The 20225-nt window shown below is 42.7% G+C and overlaps 1 protein-coding gene across 1 annotated transcript in view; it reads right to left on the bottom strand.

The window, feature by feature from the left end:
* NRG3 (neuregulin 3) overlaps positions 1–20225 on the bottom strand; it is a 1803861-nt gene that overhangs the window by 179769 nt on the left and 1603867 nt on the right. The window contains exon 6 of the mRNA XM_085608548.1: positions 6117–6243. Coding sequence (XP_085464674.1) covers positions 6117–6243 — 127 coding nt within the window. The remainder of the gene's footprint in view (positions 1–6116; positions 6244–20225) is intronic.

Genomic DNA, 20225 nt, shown 5'->3' with positions numbered 1-20225 from the left:
TATTGCACTCTCTGGAGTTGGAATAGTAATTTTTACCCCTACGCTATCCAACGCTTTCCCTACTGTTGCACTCTTTGGAGTTGGAACAGTAATTTTTACCCCTACGCTATCCAACGCTTTCCCTACTGTTGCACTCTTTGGAGTTGGAACAGTAATTTTTACCCCTACGCTATCCAGCGCTTTCCCTACTGTTTCACTTACTGGAGTGGGAATAGTAATTTGTACCCCTACGCTATCCAACGCTTTCCCTACTGTTGCACTCTCTGGAGTTGGAATAGTAATTTTTACCCCTACGCTATCCAGCGCTTTTCCTACTGTTGCACTCTCTGCAGTTGGAATAGTAATTTTTACCCCTACGCTATCCAGCGCTTTCCCTACTGTTTCACTTACTGGAGTGGGAATAGTAATTTTTACCCCTACGCTATCCAACGCTTTTCCTACTGTTTCACTTACTGGAGTGGGAATAGTAATTTGTACCCCTACGCTATCCAGCGTTTTCACTACTGTTGCACTCTCTGGAGTGGGAATAGTAATTTTTACCCCTACGCTATCCAACGCTTTCCCTACTGTTGGACTCACTGGAGTGGGAATAGTAATTTTTACTCCTACGCTATCCAACGCTTTCCCTTCTGTTGGACTCACTGGAGTGGGAATAGTAATTTTTACCCTTACGCTATCCAACGCTTTCCCTACTATTGCACTCTCTGGGGTTGGAATAGTAATTTTTACCCCTACGCTATCCAACCCTTTCCCTACTGTTGCACTCTTTGGAGTTGAAATAGTAATTTTTACCCCTACGCTATCCAGCGCTTTCCCTACTGTTTCACTTACTGGAGTGGGAATAGTAATTTGTACCCCTACGCTATCCAACGCTTTCCCTACTGTTGCACTCTCTGGAGTTGGAATAGTAATTTTTACCCCTACGCTATCCAGCGCTTTTCCTACTGTTGCACTCTCTGCAGTTGGAATAGTAATTTTTACCCCTACGCTATCCAGCGCTTTCCCTACTGTTTCACTTACTGGAGTGGGAATAGTAATTTTTACCCCTACGCTATCCAGCGCTTTTCCTACTGTTTCACTTACTGGAGTGGGAATAGTAATTTGTACCCCTACGCTATCCAGCGTTTTCACTACTGTTGCACTCTCTGGAGTGGGAATAGTAATTTTTACCCCTACGCTATCCAACGCTTTCCCTACTGTTGGACTCACTGGAGTGGGAATAGTAATTTTTACTCCTACGCTATCCAACGCTTTCCCTTCTGTTGGACTCACTGGAGTGGGAATAGTAATTTTTACCCTTACGCTATCCAACGCTTTCCCTACTATTGCACTCTCTGGGGTTGGAATAGTAATTTTTACCCCTACGCTATCCAACCCTTTCCCTACTGTTGCACTCTTTGGAGTTGAAATAGTAATTTTTACCCCTACGCTATCCAGCGCTTTCCCTACTGTTTCACTTACTGGAGTGGGAATAGTAATTTGTACCCCTACGCTATCCAACGCTTTCCCTACTGTTGCACTCTCTGGAGTTGGAATAGTAATTTTTACCCCTACGCTATCCAGCGCTTTTCCTACTGTTGCACTCTCTGCAGTTGGAATAGTAATTTTTACCCCTACGCTATCCAGCGCTTTCCCTACTGTTTCACTTACTGGAGTGGGAATAGTAATTTTTACCCCTACGCTATCCAGCGCTTTTCCTACTGTTTCACTTACTGGAGTGGGAATAGTAATTTGTACCCCTACGCTATCCAGCGTTTTCACTACTGTTGCACTCTCTGGAGTGGGAATAGTAATTTTTACCCCTACGCTATCCAACGCTTTCCCTACTGTTGGACTCACTGGAGTGGGAATAGTAATTTTTACTCCTACGCTATCCAACGTTTTCCCTACTATTGCACTCTCTGGAGTTGGAATAGTAATTCTTTTCCCTACGCTATCCAACACTTTCCCTACTGTTGCACTCTCTGGAGTGGGAATAGTAATTTTTACCCTTACGCTATCCAACACTTTCCCTACTATTGCACTCTCTGGAGTTGGAATAGTAATTTTTACCCCTACGCTATCCAACGCTTTCCCTACTGTTGCACTCTTTGGAGTTGGAATAGTAATTTTTACCCCTACGCTATCCAGCGCTTTCCCTACTGTTTCACTTACTGGAGTGGGAATAGTAATTTGTACCCCTACGCTATCCAACGCTTTCCCTACTGTTGCACTCTCTGGAGTTGGAATAGTAATTTTTACCCCTACGCTATCCAACGCTTTCCCTGCTGTTGCACTCTTTGGAGTTGGAATAGTAATTTTTACCCCTACGCTATCCAACGCTTTCCCTACTGTTGCACTCTTTGGATTTGGAATAGTAATTTTTACCCCTACGCTATCCAGCGCTTTACCTACTGTTTCACTTACTGGAGTGGGAATAGTAATTTGTACCCCTACGCTATCCAACGCTTTCCCTACTGTTGCACTCTCTGGAGTTGGAATAGTAATTTTTACCCCTACGCTATCCAGCGCTTTTCCTACTGTTGCACTCTCTGGAGTTGGAATAGTTATTATTTTCCCTACGCTATCCAACACTTTCCCTACTGTTGCACTCTCTGGAGTTTGAATAGTAATTTTTACACTTACGCTATCCAACGCTTTCCCTACTATTGCACTCTCTGGAGTTGGAATAGTAATTTTTACCCCTACGCTATCCAACGCTTTCCCTACTGTTGCACTCTCTGGAGTTGGAATAGTAATTTTTACCCCTACGCTATCCAGCGCTTTTCCTACTGTTGCACTCTCTGGAGTTGGAATAGTAATTTTTACCCCTACGCTATCCAGCGCTTTTCCTACTGTTGCACTCTCTGGAGTTGGAATAGTAATGTTTACCTTTACGCTATCCAACGCTTTCCCTACTATTGCACTCTCTGGAGTTGGAATAGTAATTTTAACCCTACGCTATCCAACGCTTTCCCTACTGTTGCACTCTTTGGAGTTGGAATAGTAATTTTTACCCCTACGGTATCCAACATTTTACATTCTGTTGTTTTTGTTGGAGTTGGACTAGTAGTTTTATTGTGTCTGATATTTCATATTTTTTGTATTATTTTTGCTATTGTAATATATCATTAATAATAAAAAGTATTCACATTAAAAATATTGATTATTATTTGCTATATGTAATTATTAAATATTTATTAATATTATTATTTTATGTGTATAGATGTATTGGTAATTTTTAAAAACATTTAATAATTTATACGTTACAGAAATTATTAGTAAAATTAATTATTAAGTAAGTATATATATTATATATTATATGTATATGTTTAATTAAAGTTTTATTAAATTATATATATTAATTATACATTTTAAATATTATACAATATATTTAATTATATTTATTTAATTTCTAAGTATAATTTGGTTTATTTTACATATATTTTTAAAGTAAAAAAAACCCAATATTTTTAATAACGATATTTTTGACATCGATATTTAATTTTCGATATTTTTGTACTTACCATGTTGTAGATAGGATGTCGATATTCTTGACATCGATATTTTTGTTGCGATATATTTGTAGGTCGATTTTCTGTCTGTCGAAATTATGTCATACAACCTAGTCACTGTCTGTTAGCTAGGCTTTGAAGCTTTTGAGTGCATTTTCTCCACTTGTCTAGGCCTTTTAGGAATCTTTTTGTGTTTGTATTCATGCAATGTTGGAATTATTGCATTTTATTTATTTATTTTGATTAACTATTATTGGTTTTAATTATGTATTTTTGCAGCTTGTTTTATGTTTTGATGGTGAAACGCATATTTTTTGATCTGTCAATAAACTTATGAATTTATGGTTCTAGTGCATTCTAATTGTGATGACTAGAGAAGAAGGTAATCATTTGAGTAAGAATTTGATAAAAGGATAACCCCTGATTAAAAGTAATACATTACCATCAAATGGAAGGGATGATATTATTGTGTGCTATCCTCAGAGTCCTTCATTCATTCAGTTACAAGAGTCCAATAAATGACAAAATGGTGTCACATGTCTATCGCGATGGAGGAGGAACACCAAATTCACGATGTGGCATTATGAGTCGAAAAAGCAAATGTACACGTTGTGACCTATACTGAAATCGCCAAGGAAATAAGGCTTCTAAAGAGCATCCCTCTCTCCTTATATATGGATGGTTTGTGACCACAATTGCAGTCACAAATCATCAGTCAGATACTGACCCTTGAAAGCAGCTGATATGAATTTAAGAAATTAAAGTAATCCCATGGAATGGTAGCTGCTTGTATTGTAAAATAATGCTGAGAGAAAAAAAGTTGGTATTCAAAATACATCAACTGGTTTGGTACACAGGCATTGTACACTAGCCCACAATGTCATTTTCCCTCTGATATCATACAAAGTGATTCATATCATGACATGTTATCTGTTTAACAAGGGATAATCAAATCGCATAACAAGCATGGTAAATTGCCTTATCATCACTCCCGTAAGAAGAAATGGGAGTGTATGTGTGGACAAGGTCATTAACTAATTTATTTGACTTGTAATAGCACGAAAGGGACAAAGGAGTAGTTAGAATAAATGTCTCTAAGTCTGCCCTTTAGAGGAGCCTGTACTTTCTGAACTTGAATTGTCGCCTTCTAAGAGAGTGTTCATAGAATATCACAGAAAACTCCATCTGTTTTCTGCTCCATCCAGCAATATTTTATGTTGTCAAACAGAGGAATTCATTCCCCCTGCACTAGCTCCTAAAGACTGACATATCAAGCTGAAATAACACAAGGTACTCTCAATGTAGTTTGATTTCCACCTTTGCGCAAACAACAAAGAAAGTGAGGCTGAAGAGACTGCTTTTTGTGCTCTTGCAGGTGGCGGTAGAAGTTGGGGAAAAAAGAGTCCACCATCACCTATTTATCTTCTGCAGTCAAATCAGAGTCTTCACTTACTCTGTGGTTCCACTTAAGCTTTGTTTCGTAGTTTGGTGAAACTCAGCAGTAGTTCCCCATACAGTGAATCCCTATCATCAGGGGTAACACATTTATTTGTTGAAATAAATACCTCTGATAACTGGTTTGCCAAAGTAAAAAAAAGGAATTACATACTGTTAGAAACAGTTACTTTCCTCACCAATTTCCATGTGTATCATAGTCTCTCTTCTCATTTGCCCCATTAACTTTTTCCAGGTTTGTCCTGCTAAACTTTGTTAGGGGATATTTCGGGGCCACAGTGTTTACTACAAAGTTCCCATTCCCATTTTTGCTTGGACTTACAGGTATCTGAATTCCCCTCCCCACTCTGAGTGAGGGCCTTCAAGGAGGAAGTGCACAAACTCATGCTGATGGACTGTAAGGCAGTCAGAGGCACAAGGAAAAGATATGTTACAATCTTTGGAACTCTACAAGTGCAACAGATGAATCATGATCATGCATCAAGTAGTAAAGGCAAAGATGGCCAATGGTGTTCTACAATACTATTTTAATCTATTTTGTTCTTGAGTTGTTTTCCTAATACTGCTCTTTGGTAGGTGTCTGGTCTAGATTTGTGTATATGTGATCCGCCTTAATGCAGTGTCCACACTTGTGACAGTTTTTTAAATATTTCTGTTCTACCTTGTATGCTCTTTTCTTTGTTTAATCTGTCTTCTCATTCCATCCATCCATCCATCCATCCATCTGTCCGTCCGTCCGTCTCTGTCTGTCTATGTTTGTTTGTCTCTTTTTCTCTGAGTTTCCAGTTTATTTTTTTGTCTACCGAATTTTACAAGCCTAGTTCTTGTTTTATCTGCCCATCCATCTGCCAATATACAGGGTGCCTTGCGATTGTTTATACTACTGCCCAGTGTTTCCTATTGTCATTCACTGTTAGCACAGTTTGAGGTTATTTTGGTACAGTTTAATGGCCGTAGGTGTATCATGTTGAAAATGCACATGCACTTTGTCATTAATCTTCAAGAATGTTTGAACTTATATGAGTAATGCGCTCCAAAAATAAATACAGACATGTTTTTTAAGATAAGTATCAAAATAATAATATAAAATAAACTGTTTCGACGGTTTTGCTCCTACCCTCTGTATTTGTTTGTGCACAGGTGATTTTCAGGGCATACAACACTCACCTTTTGTAGTTGGACCCTGCTTTGTGCCATCACATCAGCTTTTGCTAGCACACTCGAGGCATGCAAGCAATAGTTTTTCCCAATTCGGGTCTCCTTCATCTGCTCCTGGATCTTTTTTGTTTGTTTCCTGCAAGCACAGAACACAGTTATTAACTCAATTCATTATACGCACTTGTGCATCATATACAACAGGAGTCAGGTCACTCTTTAGGACGGTGCGACTGTGGCGGTCACACTGGGCGCTGACCTGGAAGGGGGGGGGCACTGACCTCAGGTGGGGCACGGTGTTGAGCAATAAGGTATGATATAAAAGTACCTAATGCCGAATTCTTTGTGCGTGATTAATGCTGCTAGAGAGAGAGGGGGGCGTTTTGTCCAGTGGCAGTTTTGACTCGCAATTAAGTAGCGTAGAGGGTTAATATGCCTGCTTCAAAGAACATATCTGTATTTTATATGGAAAGCTGAGTTAAGTAGTAAAGCTAGCATTTACCACAAGATGGTGGACTTTATTTAAACATGCCATTAAAAAATTTAAAAAGTGAAATCTGACATCCTTCAGAGAATGCAGAAACTCTGCAAACATGTAGATATATGGTAAGTCAGGGAAAACATTTCTCGGTTGTATATATGAACCCAGTATGGTCTAGCAAAGTAAGCAGATATCAGCGAGTGTCAGTGACACAATAGGGCCATATACTCAATGAAGTGGCGTAGAGAGGCGTTAGCCTTTTTGACTTAACGCCTCTCTCCGCCACTTCGGAAACCCAAGGCTGCACCCTATTCTCAAGGGTATGGTGCAGCATCGTATTTCCTCCTGCGATGGCGCTAAGTTTCACAACTTAGCGCCAACGCAGGCACCCTTGCACCAGAATGCAAGGGTGTCTGTAAGCAGGGAGGTTTGTTTATGTACAGGACGGTGTCCCTTCCTGCACATAAACAAACCTAACATGCCAGTTTGTAACTTACATGTGTGCTGCTTCGTTCAGCACACATGTAAGTTACAAAACGGCATTTGAAAAAAAGGTTTCTTTATGTACAGGAAGGGACACCTTCCTTTACATAAACAAACCATAGCATTTTGCTTTTTCCATGTGTGCTACACAAGGTAGCACACATGGAAAAAGTAAAAAAGAGGAGAAATAATGCATTTCTCCTCGTTTTGCCACCTTAAGACCAGATTTTCCTAGTCTTAAGGTTGGCACTACCTCCTATTTGCGCTGCCCTTGAGAATAGGAGGTAGCATCAAACTCAATGGGTGTTGCGGTAGAACTCCCACCGCAACACCCACTGCATTCCCCTTTCACGCTATAAACAGTGTGAAGGGGGCCCTATTCACAAGGCAGCGTTAAGCCGCGTTAAGCCACTTAACGTGACTTAATGCTGCCTTGTGAATAGGGCTAAGCCCCTATCGCCACAACAACGTCACTCAAAGTAATGTTGTGGGGGCGATAGGGGCTTGAGAATATGCCCTAATGGGTGTTGCGGTAGAACGCCCACCGCGACACCCACTGCACGCACCTTTCACACTAAAAACAGCGTGAAGGGTGCCCTATTCACAAGGCAGCGTTAAGCCGCATTAAGCCACTTAAAATGACTTTGCGGTGGCGATAGGGGCTTGAGAATATGCCCCATAGATTGAGAAACATTTCACTGAAAGCACGCAGCTTTCTAAAAATAGTTCATTTAAAAAAAGGATAGAATTTCATGTGCTACTCGTGGCACTGATTCAGATAACGGTTAGCAGCAGAATATCAGAGGGGTATTAGTCTTAATTACAAATGATGGATTTATTTTGATATTTTTTATTGTATCACTTTGCGTGATCAAGCAGCAAGGACATGATAGTACTAAACAAGAAATGTATATGGAATATATTGAACAAAGCATACACAATATTGTCAGTATTTTCCCGATGAGTGCAGTATGTCTCTGTATTCCCTGAATCCTTTTAAATCTCTAAATCTTTGGTACAATGTGCTGCAAACCATATGTGAGAATATTGAAGGCCGTGAATGCGGCATTAGTTAATTCCGTTGAGGTAAACAGGTTTCAGTGAGTGCAAACCTTTGGTTGCTTTGACTGCAAAGCCTGACAAATTCTTACAGACATGTCCTACGGGTGTTGTGAATAAAAAGCAAAAATGACACAACTAGAGTACTAAATATATGATTCCGTATTTACGCCTAGTTTAAGTAAAAAAAAAACAATCAGAAAAACAAAGTAAAAATGAAAAGAATTGAATACACAAAAATCTCATTTATCATAATAATGGAAAACAAAAAAACAATGAAAACAATCTCACTGGAAAATAAGAAAGATTTGCACAAGAATCACATCAACAATCCAAAACAAGTAGAAATTACACCTATGAAATCTAACATGAATAATATTACCTAAAGATCCATGGAAGCCAATGGAAAATCAACCGTCAAATAAAAAACAAATGTTAATCATACAGGAACAAGCTTTTTGAAAAATAATGAAAGCATATCTCAGTGTATCCTTGTTGGAAATGGCCCTTTTTGCAGGGTTATCCCCAAACTTTTTGCTTCTTCCTCCTTTATTTTTTCTGACCCGTGGTTGTTGGGAATAGGACTTTGGGCACTTTACCACTGCTGATTAGTGCTCAAGTGCATATGCTCTCTGTATAAATTGTTATATTGATTGGTTATCCATGATTGGTATATTTGTTTCACCTGTCAGCCCCTAGTAAAGTGCACTGAGTGTGCCAGGGTTGGTGATTCAAATGCTACTAGTGGGACTGCAGCACTGATTGTGCCACCCACAGGAGTAGCGCTAAAATGATGTTTTAGACCTGCTTGCAGTGCCTATGTGCAGTCCAGGACTGCCATGTCGACCTGGCCAGTGCAACCACTGACCAGGCCTTATCCTTCCCTTTCTGTACATGTCAGGCATCTCTATGGTGGCCCTAGGTACCCCTCTGGGCTGGGTGCAGTGTATCTGAAAGGTAGGGCATGTACTGAGGTGTGTAACATGCACTGGTAGTAAATTACAGCCATTTTTGTTTTTCACTGCTGAGAGACTATCTTGCCCATAGGACAGAATGGGGGAGGCTGTTTACATGCCTATCTTCCCCTAAAGGCAAGATAGAAAATCCAAGTTTGGTATCTTTGTGTTCAGATTTTAATTATACATCTTTTTAGCAAGATGGTTTTTAAATTCACAGTGTGAGAATAGCACTTTTTAGAAAGTAGCTATTCTCCTGTTTAACCTTCCTGTGTGCCTGTGTGCTGGTTGGCTGACTGGTGTCATGTGATGGGCTAGGTGGCTCCAGGAGTCTGGATGAGTCAGCAGCAGGGTGAATAGAGAGATCTGCTCTAGATGGGTGGGAGGAGTAGCCCCTGGGTTTGAATAGGGCTGCCGCTGCCAGCAAAATGCCGGCTCCACCCCCTGCTGGCCAGGCTGAGGACTCTGCCTCTGCCAGCACAAAGAAGGCTCCACCTCCTGCTGAGCATCTAACGACCCTGCCCCTCACTCTGAAAGAAACCAGGTGCTCCAGGGCAGAGCACACCCAGGAACCGGTTTGAGCAGGGGAATCCCCCCACTGAAACAAAGAGAGACAAAGTCTTGGAGAGGTATAAGAAGAGGACCCCAGACACCTAAACTTTAGATCACTTTGGAACTAGGAAGGAACCTCTGCCAAGGAGAAAGCTGAAAAGAACTCAAGAGGAGAAGACTGCCTGCTTGCTGTTTTGCTTTGCTGCCAAGGAGAGGGGAAGGACTTTGCTGTGTCCCCTTCTTTTGATTCTGATCTCCAAGGGCCTGAGGAGAGCTGGCTCCCTTTTAAGAAGTCCCAGGAACAAAAGGACTTCACCACCAGCTCCCCTGGAACTCTGCTGAAAGAGTTCTGACCTGCCTTGGAGTGCTTGCCTAGTCTTGGGGCCGCAGGAGGTCGTTTTGCTGTGTTTGGGAGCTGGGAAGTAGAAGCGTGAACAAGCGTAACTGGTACCCATCGCATCATCCGTTTGAGGGTCGCATCATCCGATTGCGAGTCGCAGAACCGAGAGTGCGAGGAGAATTTCATCGCAGCGTCATCGCAGCACCCGGAGTCCCCGCATCGCTGAGTGCATCGAGCATCGTCCCGGTGCGTGAAGATTCCTGACTGCGAGGGTCGTCGCAAAACCAGTTGAGAGCCGCACCACTGCCGGTGCGTGAAAGAATCCAGTCGCTGCGTGTGTCGACGCAGAGTCCCGTCCCGTGACGCATCGAGAGTTGCGACGGCCGACGTCAATGCTGCGCCGCACACCGCGACGCATCGAGGGTTGCGGCGCCAGAAGTCAACGCCGCGCCGCACATCGCACCGCACCGCACCGAAGATCGTCGCATCGTACCTGTACGTGAAGCTTCCCCCTAAGAAACCTACGCAACGAAAGCCAAAGTCATCGCATCCTCCCTCTACAGATCGGAGCCGGCACATCCACCTCTGCTGCGTGAAGCAGGGCTGCTGCAAAGCCTCCCCAAGGTCTCAGGTGTATCGCATCGCCTTTGCCATCTTCCTTGTTATAGCTTTTGGGAACCTTATCGCAACTACAGGTACTGTTGGGCACGAGAGTGTCGCATTGTGTGCATTGAGAGTCGCACTGTGCAGGACACTTATTTTTACATTCTGGAGTACTTTCTACAAACTCTTGAACTATCTTTAAAGTAACCTTTTTAATTGTATGTTGGTTTTTCTGTAGTATTTGGTCTTGTGAATTTTTTAGTAAAGATACCTTCTTTTTTTAAAACTGGTGTGGAGTAAATCTGTGGTGTTTTCACTGTGTTACTGTGAGTGTTGGTACAAATACTTTACATATTGCCTTTGATAGCCTAGACTGCTCAGGCCAAGCTACCTAGAGGGTGAGCAGGGGTCATCTTAACAGTGTATCCCCCTTTCCCTGACTAGAAGCAAGGGTCCCTACTTGGACAGTGGTACCTACCCTGCCAACTAGAGACCCCCAGATCTAACAATCCTATAAAGTTAATGCAGACCAAGGCACCCCTGACATTGATTTTCTAGTACTCTCAGCTGGATGATACATACAGGTTTCCCGGTGATTATTTTGCCTTCACACTTAGAACTATTTATGAAGCTCAAAATTCTTCAAAAACACTAATATGGTGGTTGCATGTGATATCATTTCAAAAAGCCCTTGTACCTTTCACCAGAGGCTGTAGTCGAACCAAAATCTGTGGTTAAAAATGCTTTGACCAGGGACAACGTGGAATTATTATCTAAGGGTCTGATAACAATCTTGGCAGATGTGATACTCTGTCACAAAGGTGCTGGATTTGCCGTCCGCCGAATTACAAGTCCCATAGGATATCATGAAACTTGTAATATGGTGGACTGGATATCCGTCATGTTTGCGACGGAGTATGCCATCCGCTAAGATTGTGATTAGGCCTTATGTTTTGCCATCAGGAGGTTTGAAACAATTTACATGACCTTACAGTTATCTATGGGTATCACATGCTTGGAGCTCCAAAGAGTAAAAGTTATTCCAGTGTTTGTTGTTTGAAGAAGGTTCAGCCACATTGCTGTCGAACAATTACTTAGTTAAAAATATGTTTGAGTTTCAAAGTCCTAATTTGGGATAAATGCAGTTTTTCCTAATTTGACCCAAAAGTCTTGAATTCCTCATAGCATGTCTCAAGCAACCCTGTCGTCTTGAGGAAAGTATGTAGGTGTGTCTGCCCACATAAACTTAGCGCACAAAGATTACATTAAGTCTGCATAAATATTTCCAGTACACTCATGTTTAACAATTACATTTGTGTAGAAATGCCACTCAGGCCATCAATTCCCTCATGTTTCCTGGGCCCGCCTCCAAGCAGTCCCTTAAGGTGCAATGGTTCCGAGAAGACAATCCGTCCACGTGTGGATGTGTCTGAATACCAAGATCAAGAGAATGAGAGGTTATTGATCTCAGCTAGAGAATTCAAGTGGGAAACCTGAAAATATACTAAATGTGTTTTTTATGGGTGTACACACATTTTTTCACTAAACGTCTACTTATCAAATATGAAAGTCCTTCAAAAGTGGATATACTGAACTTTCAAAGAAACATCCAATCACATGAAGACACATTTCTGCCAGTTCCGAAATGTTTCTCACCCGTCCCTTGTACTTATTCATGACAAAATGATGTAATGCAAGGCCTTTGAGATTTAGTTTCAGGTTAGTTTCAGGTTGGTCATATTTCACTGAAGAAATGTGGGTACAAAAAAACAGCAGCAGAATTCCTTCCTGTAAGATGGCTGACTCCAGCATGAAAACATCTGACATCCAATAGGCTTGTCTCCAAACAGAACAAAGCATACTGCATCTTTCCGGAAAGGCAAGACCATTGCCCCTCTGTAGACTAAACTTCAGCAAAAAAAAGTAAAACTCATATGATTTGTATCTGCCATGAATGCCTCTGAAGCAGAGAGAAGAACCCAGCAGTAGCTCTGCCCTTTCAAGCTTGAACTGTGAACGGATTACAAATAACCAAAACCCACAGGATTTGTTTAGTCCTTGAGATTTAATAATTTGAAGTATATTCCTAATACAATGGAAATATATGAAATAATTTATTTTCCATAAATAAAAATCAAATCAGTATTTTAAATCTGTTCGAAATTGTGTGTTTGTGAAAACATAAGACATACGCAGTGTAAATTAGAATAAAAGCTATATATTTACTTTACTGTTTCAATTAAACAATTGACATATAGAAGCACACACAATGTCAGCCTAGTGCTCACCCTCCCTTTGAGAGACGGCATGCAACAGCTTGGGCTTCAACGAAAGTGCAATGTATATAACTTATAGAAAACACATATGGACTGATGATTGTTCAATAATTCTCAAACTATAGCCACCGCCAAAGTCCAGGGGCTAAATTGGATTTTTGCGAGGGTAAATTGACTTCAATGGCCAATCAGAAGACTTGGATTATGCTTCCAATTTTCATTTACTACTTACAACAGCCTTGAAACAACAGTACTAATCAAACCATGGCTGATAATACAGATCACATAATTCTGTCCTCTCATTGTCCAATTTCTTTGCTTCCTAAAGCAGCTAAAATAAGATTCTTTCTTTAAATTTCATTGAGATTGGACCTAAAGAATGCATATCTGTTGGTCCCAATTTTCAAACTTCAAGATGTTTCTACAGTTCATCTAGAAGATCGAGGTCCTCCCATTTGGTTTGTCAACTGTCCTGTGGTGTTTACAAATAATATGCTGATTTACACAGACAATCTTCTGGTTCTTTCCATCTTGGGAAAATGCAATGGCTTCTCATTAGGTTCTTTGCTATTCCCAGGTCTCATTCAAAATGTTTACCCAGGTTAGTAGGTGCATGTAAAATCTCTGAGTTAGTAGGGCAATCAACCCTAAAATTTAGTGCTACCTCTGGAAGCAAATACACCCCAGAGCACACATTTCTGAGTAAAACAGCTTCCACAGAAATAGGAACTTCTTCACCTGATCGATAGATGGGCTCCAGAGTATGAGTTTGAGTCTATTGTAGGTTTCCAAATACATCCAGTTCCGTCGCAGTGGCTGGTGGCCTGGCAAGGGTATGGTGTTTCTGAAAGGTCCTGGGAATCAGCCTCTTTCATGCACGTGCACCATTGGGTACGTCAGTTCCACTGATGTTTTCCTAACAAATACCATAGTATTGCAAAATCAGCGTAAAGGGATGGGGTTTGGTGCTAAGGATGTTGCCCCATGGGTTAAGTATGGAGTCACTAAACTCCCATAGGAGAGAGACTGGAAGTTGTGGAAGACTGGGCAATTGCTCATCGGAACGCTGGACCACTAGTCACTGTGGGAGTGGGACCTTCAGTTTTAGTACACCTCTAGGACCCCATTCTGCAGACCATACATAACCACACAGTGAAAAAGTGAATTATTATGTGGCTGAATGGTAGTCCACCACAAGTAATAATGTAATTATTCTTTTTAGGTCCAGTAAAGGTTTCAGTAATTTAAACCTGAGCTCAACCCCTGGTAGCTATGGCACAGACCAGAGAGGCATAACATAAGCTCTCCTGCTCCATCCAGACATTCCCTGCAAGACCTAATTCTCCGGGCTCAGAGCTGATTACCAATCTCCAATTAAGAAAATTACATTTTCTGCCTTGATATCCTGGTTCTATTGGACCCCAAAATTACCCCAAACCTAACTACCAAGATCAAGCCTGTAGCAATTAACTATCAATGGTAACAAGGCAGAACAGTATTTGGCTTACTCCAGGAAGTGGTAAAGCCTAAAAACCTAGATCAGAGTAAAACACCCGAAGACCCCTTATTAACTGAATATTGAGTCAGTGTATAAATTAGTAAAATAACATACTTTAATTAGGCAAAAGTAATACTACGCATAAAGAAAACACAAATCTCTAGCTCCTTTCGAGTCTGAGATTGACTCCAAATGTTATTACAGCACCTCGGTGCTCTCCTCCAGACTTTGTTATAATGTTAAAGTCAATGGCAAAGTTTCTTAATGATGCTCGTGAACCCATGCTCTGCAGGTTCAAACATAGATGTTCGACATGACAGTAAAAAAAGCAGGGCGTAAACTCAGTTCTGACTAGATAGAATTCAGCCATGACCTGTTCCAGTAGCTACTTCTTCAAAGGAAATGTGTGAGTGTGTTTCATGGGGGTAAGCACACACTTTCAAAGGCTGCAAGGTTTTACAAAGTTTCAGTGCTTGGCTCAAATGGTGCTTAGGCCAGAACCACTGACCTCTCTGCAAAATGGTCAGAGGCGCCAACCGAGACTTGGCAATGTTGATCAAACGACAAGATAAGGATGCGAGGGGCATCAGCCACTTCCTGTGCCTCATTGTATAGTTCAATTGAAATTCGTAATTTTAGGGAACTAAAGAAGATTTCAATGCCTGTCTCGTGGAATACAATGGCTTTTGATGATTTTTAATAAAATGTGCTGGATCTGTGAAAATGACAGTCGGGTCACATTTTGTCCCCAAAACTACCAACATTATCATGGATTCTCTATTTAAACACATGGAAACCAGGTTACTCACACATGCAAATAATCTTAATAGGTTTTGCCAAGAATGGCATGCACAAGCAAAGGCACATACATTTTTCCTGGCCTAAGGAGGGAACTTTTGACACTAACACAATTGAACATACTAGAACACACCTACAAACTAAACACACAGGTCAAAGAGAGGCAGGAGAGAGCTATTTCTCGAGTTATGGGCCATCTTCAAAGAGGCCCAGATCGATAACCCTACACTACCAAGCAAGGCGTTAGTGCCTTCTCCACTATATGCAGCAATGGAAGTGCTTATGCCAGCTCCCCCTGTATTAGGAAAATACAATACACCAATAGCAGGAGCTGATGGACCCCCCACCGGAAGACAGATAGTTAAGCCCGAACATGAGAAACCAAAAGGCCAGCAAGCCAAGACAATTCCAGACCAACCCAAGTCCCTCAAAAGAATAACCAAAAGCTCAACCCCCCATCTAACACATAGAACCTCAGCAGCATGGAGAACACGTACTGCCACTGGTTTCAAACAAACATACATAAATGACAGGGCGATTTGTGGTGGTTCTAGATAGTAACATAGCAAGTGGGGGCGAGGAAGGGAGCCCCAGCCTTCCGGTAACTGATGACGAGGGTGAGGCTACAGAATTTGCCCAGGTGGCCGAGGAAATGACAGAGAGTGAGTTTGATGTGGAAGCCCCACCAAAAAGAACAGCCCATAGCTCAGAGCAAAGGAGTCAAACTAGAAGAGATGAGGAAGAAGGGCATGAGCCGTGGTTAGAGACAGAAATACCATGCACCCAGGAAGGCCAGCAAGAACACAAAGCCGCGTGATCCTCATATAAGGGAAGCAGGGGTAGGTACAGGGCTCCGATCAGGGAAGAATCAGATGCAGAATCAAATGAGTGGCTTTTAGCTGGAAATAGAGCTTCACCACTCAATCAACATAGGGAAGGGGCTGACTGAATTAAGAGACTAGGCAGACTGGTACTAACCCAACCAAGACGCAGGAAAAATGGCGCCTTTCCATGCACACCAGGGGAGCAGCAATGAAAGTGGAACTTCCCCTACACACATGAATGCCTATAAAGATGGGAACGCCAGCTCAGGGAGAATCCCGTAGAGTCACCTGAAGTAAGAATGTACCCGTTGCTACATAGGGGAACATCAGGGATCATAAATGTGTCATGGCTCAGATGGGTGAAGAGGGGGTAAGGACAAAATTACTTTTATTGCTGGATGGAGGAGGGAATAGGATCTCATGTTTCGAGAAGAACACCGCAGGAAGCCTAGCGATAGGTCACATTAAGAGACTGTTAAGTAGCCTTATCGGGGAATAGACCAATGCGGTGTTCACCTGAGCCAAAATCCCAGTAATCATGCTAACAGGTACCAAGCATGAAGGGAGTCTGTTCAAGTCTTACAGACACCTGATGTGGACAGCCCTGAGAGATATGTTCCTTGTCCTCCCAGATGTAGGATGGTTAATTACAGAAACTATCCAACAAGGGGAGAGCTTAACCGATTTCTTGGATGGAATAAGGGGACCATGGGGACAAGAGACAGAACAACCATGGATCGATACAGGCCCACAGGTTGTATTCTTCTGCAATATTCTCAAAAAAGACTACCAGCCGAGATACAGAGAGGGCTGCACAGCGTGGTTGGGTTTGATACGAAACCATGGCAGGACTCTGGCAGGAGATACAAGCCCACATATTATACTACCACAAAAATAAGCAAGAAAAAGATTGAGGAAAACAGGAGCATGTCCAGTATGACCATGTTAAATTTGTCCAGCACAAATTGAAAAAGACCACTCTTGATGGGGCCGTGTTTGCTGTGACCATGCAAATGACTCAAGTCTCCAGGGGAACTCTACTGCAGAACCCCAGTGGGTTCCATCATAGATATGGTGGTAGAGGCCTGGAAGGTTGGCAACAACCGAACTCTATGGATTGTTACTAATGCCACAGGTTGGGCCACCTGGCAGACAGATGTCTGTTAAAGGCATACAATGAGTAGAGATTGTTGGGCCAGGGCCAGCCACCTGAAAGCCCCATGAATGTCCATCCACAAAAGCTCAGAGAAATCAGAATGCACCTTATATTCACACTCAGAAAGGTCTGCCATCGACTACACCCCCGCAGCAGGGATCAGGTAGTTGGACAATCATATAGCAGCAACTACAGACAGGCAACTCAGTACATCTGGGCCCACAGCTCGGGCAGGGCGGGGTAACAGTATGGGTAGGTAGCGCCCTCACGCAACCTCAGAACCAAAACTCACAATAGACTAGACAAATAATGGCAATACCACTGATAAAACCACAGCAGATGCAACCAATATCCCCCCTCCCTTCGGTAAGTAAAAAGACAAACCTACAGCAATAGGAATCCATACATTTTATTGGGGTCCTGGAGCTTTGGGCAGCTATATGTGTTCTGTTGACTGGGTATTCTCCTATAGTTCGACATAAGGGGTGACTCTGGGAGCTAGGCCCCACTCTGCTGCTGTAAGGTTGGCTGGCCACACCCTAGGGTGAGGGCAGGCTGATGAAGGAGGAGTAAGGCCCCCAGAGAAAGTATTTAAAAAGCAGATACCCAGATACGTGTGTCCAAAGTCAATAGGGACAGGTTCTTATCACAAGGTCAAATGATCCTCATTCTCGGGCATCCGGCCTGGGCCCAATGTCTCCTGTATGGTGTGTACAGCGCCTCCAAAGAGCTAGAAGCCTTCATCCAATGGACGCCCCCTTTCAATTCTAAAACAAAGCTGCCCTCAGTGGCGGGAGCCGGGATTTCTGTTCTCCGGGGATAGAAAAAACTCTAAAACATCCACCACGCGAGTCCATGCCTCCAGTTAAGGGGGGGTTCACAAGGGTTACCATGTGTCCCAGAATGTCTGAGGCAGTCCCAGTGTTTGTTGCTTCTCATCAACATCCAGCAGACTTTTTGTTCCCCAAATTCCAAGTTTTTGAGGTCACAAGGCAAATAATGACTCAGCCATGTTTTGGGATCTATCCTGCTTTTCAGAAGTTTGGTCACCATGCCATGCCCTTACAACTCACGATCATAGAGATCTTAGCCACAAGCCAGGGACAGCAGGCCCAATTATGCTAAAAGAAAGCAGGGTGTGGTAAGAGGGAGAGGAGTGTTGCCTGGGTAGTGGGATTGCCAATGTCCACGGCAGCTGCAAACAAAGGTAGGACACTGGAAGCACCCAACCCCATATCAAGCGTAGTGACTAACAAATGTGTCAAACCTTGCATGCACCATCCAGTGAAAACAGTGGGCTCCAACCTCGGACACCACAAGGCAGCATAGGTAGGGATAAAAAGAGGGCACAGAATAGCCTTCAACCCCCTCACACATATTACAAAGGAGAAAGTAGATCACGCGAGACAGAGGGAAACGCCTAAAACTATAAAGAAACATCCCAAATTTATCCCAAAAAGAGGTTTCAGAGAACAGACAGGGTCGAGATTACTGGCGCCACAGGGGAGGGTCACGTAGCACTCCACATGCCAGGAGTTGAGAGATATATACACCTGTGATCTTGGGGCACGTTGCAACTAGCTGGGACACTACATAGCGATATGCCTCCCCATCACGTACTCCTGCACACATGTAGACCAAAAAGACACAACTCACACCAACAGCACCTCTGTGCACACACCCAGCAAGTCACATCCCTATAAGACCTAGTGACACCCATAGATCTCCTGATAGAGTGTGATGCTATCCATCTCTACGCCTCTGGGATCACCCCACAAATATCTTGCGCTATATAAAGCATCCGTTTTGGAATAAAAGAGGGAGAGGGATCAACGGCTCATAAACGAGACTAAAATGCCTGAATAAACAATAATCTCCATTATTCCCCCAGAACTATCAAAAAGATACCCGACTGGGGCCCCCTTCCGATGCCTTACAAAATAGCAACTAGTGGAGTGTGGAAGACACACCCCTAGTGAAAACATACTGGAACCCAGGGAAACCATTGATTACGGTGCACATGTAATATGGTTTTGAGTTAACAATTAGCCAAGTTCTAATCCAAACAGGTCAACCACTGAATCGTTAAGTGCACCAACACCCAGCTGCCACAGCAAACACCCCAGCCTGTACAAGAGGTCTTTGAACTAACACCACATTTTTTTTAACTGATAAGGGAAGCCACAACTGCCAGAGGACCGCAGACACCTCCTCAGGGACCCATACCAAGATCTACAATGTCCAATGAAAAGTTATGTATTATTGCATTGTTATTATGCGCTATTTATCACGGGTGCTACAGCACCTATTTACTGCCTAGTAAAATTGAGCCTCTTCAAAAGTTATCACAGCACTTGAATAGGGATTTCTCCTATGTCACCTACAATTTCACTAAGCAGAACACCAGCATCACACATGCACTACACAGCACCCTCTTGCACAACACATGGTACCAGTACATGACCACTCTTGGCTCCCAAACATTTGCCAGGTCATGTTACATCTGTTCACTGATCCCACATGCAGTAAGCTCAGACAGGCTTTACTTATCCCAAGAGGTAGCCCCCGAGAAAGCAAAATGCCTTATCCTCCTATATCTATGCAAGATAAGGACCAAGGGCCATATGTATGAACACATTTTCCCATAGACACAGAATGGGTAAAACCCTTTGCTACATCTGCCCCCAAGATTCAAACCAACAAAGTAGAATCACACAGTGTGTTAGTAGTAAATTTGATCTGATACAAAACCAGCCCAACTGCATTATACCTCTTTACTGAATCCAATCCGAGCTAGACAGGATGGCCAGAAAGGGCAACCTTGGGGAGGATACTAAATGGCCCTGAGATTTACCAGAGAAGAGATTTTTGGAGGTAGCAAAACCACCAACTCAATGCACAAACACATCCACTCCTGCATCCATCTGTGGACCAAGGGTGGACCTTAGCGTATCTGGGGCAGTCTTCTTTAACAACAAGTGGTCCCCCGACATGGAGTTCTTCTGTAGGGCCACCCAGCTCGAGGATGGGAGGGAAATAATTTGCAGGAAGGAATCAGAGCATTACTGCCCCTGTCAGGAAATATGAGACAGCGA

Source organism: Triturus cristatus, chromosome 1_2 (assembly GCF_964204655.1).
Source record: "Triturus cristatus chromosome 1_2, aTriCri1.1, whole genome shotgun sequence".
Classification (NCBI taxonomy): Eukaryota; Metazoa; Chordata; class Amphibia; order Caudata; family Salamandridae; genus Triturus; species Triturus cristatus.
Note: the sequence above shows the minus strand (reverse complement) of the source record. Positions and strands in the feature narration are given on the sequence as shown.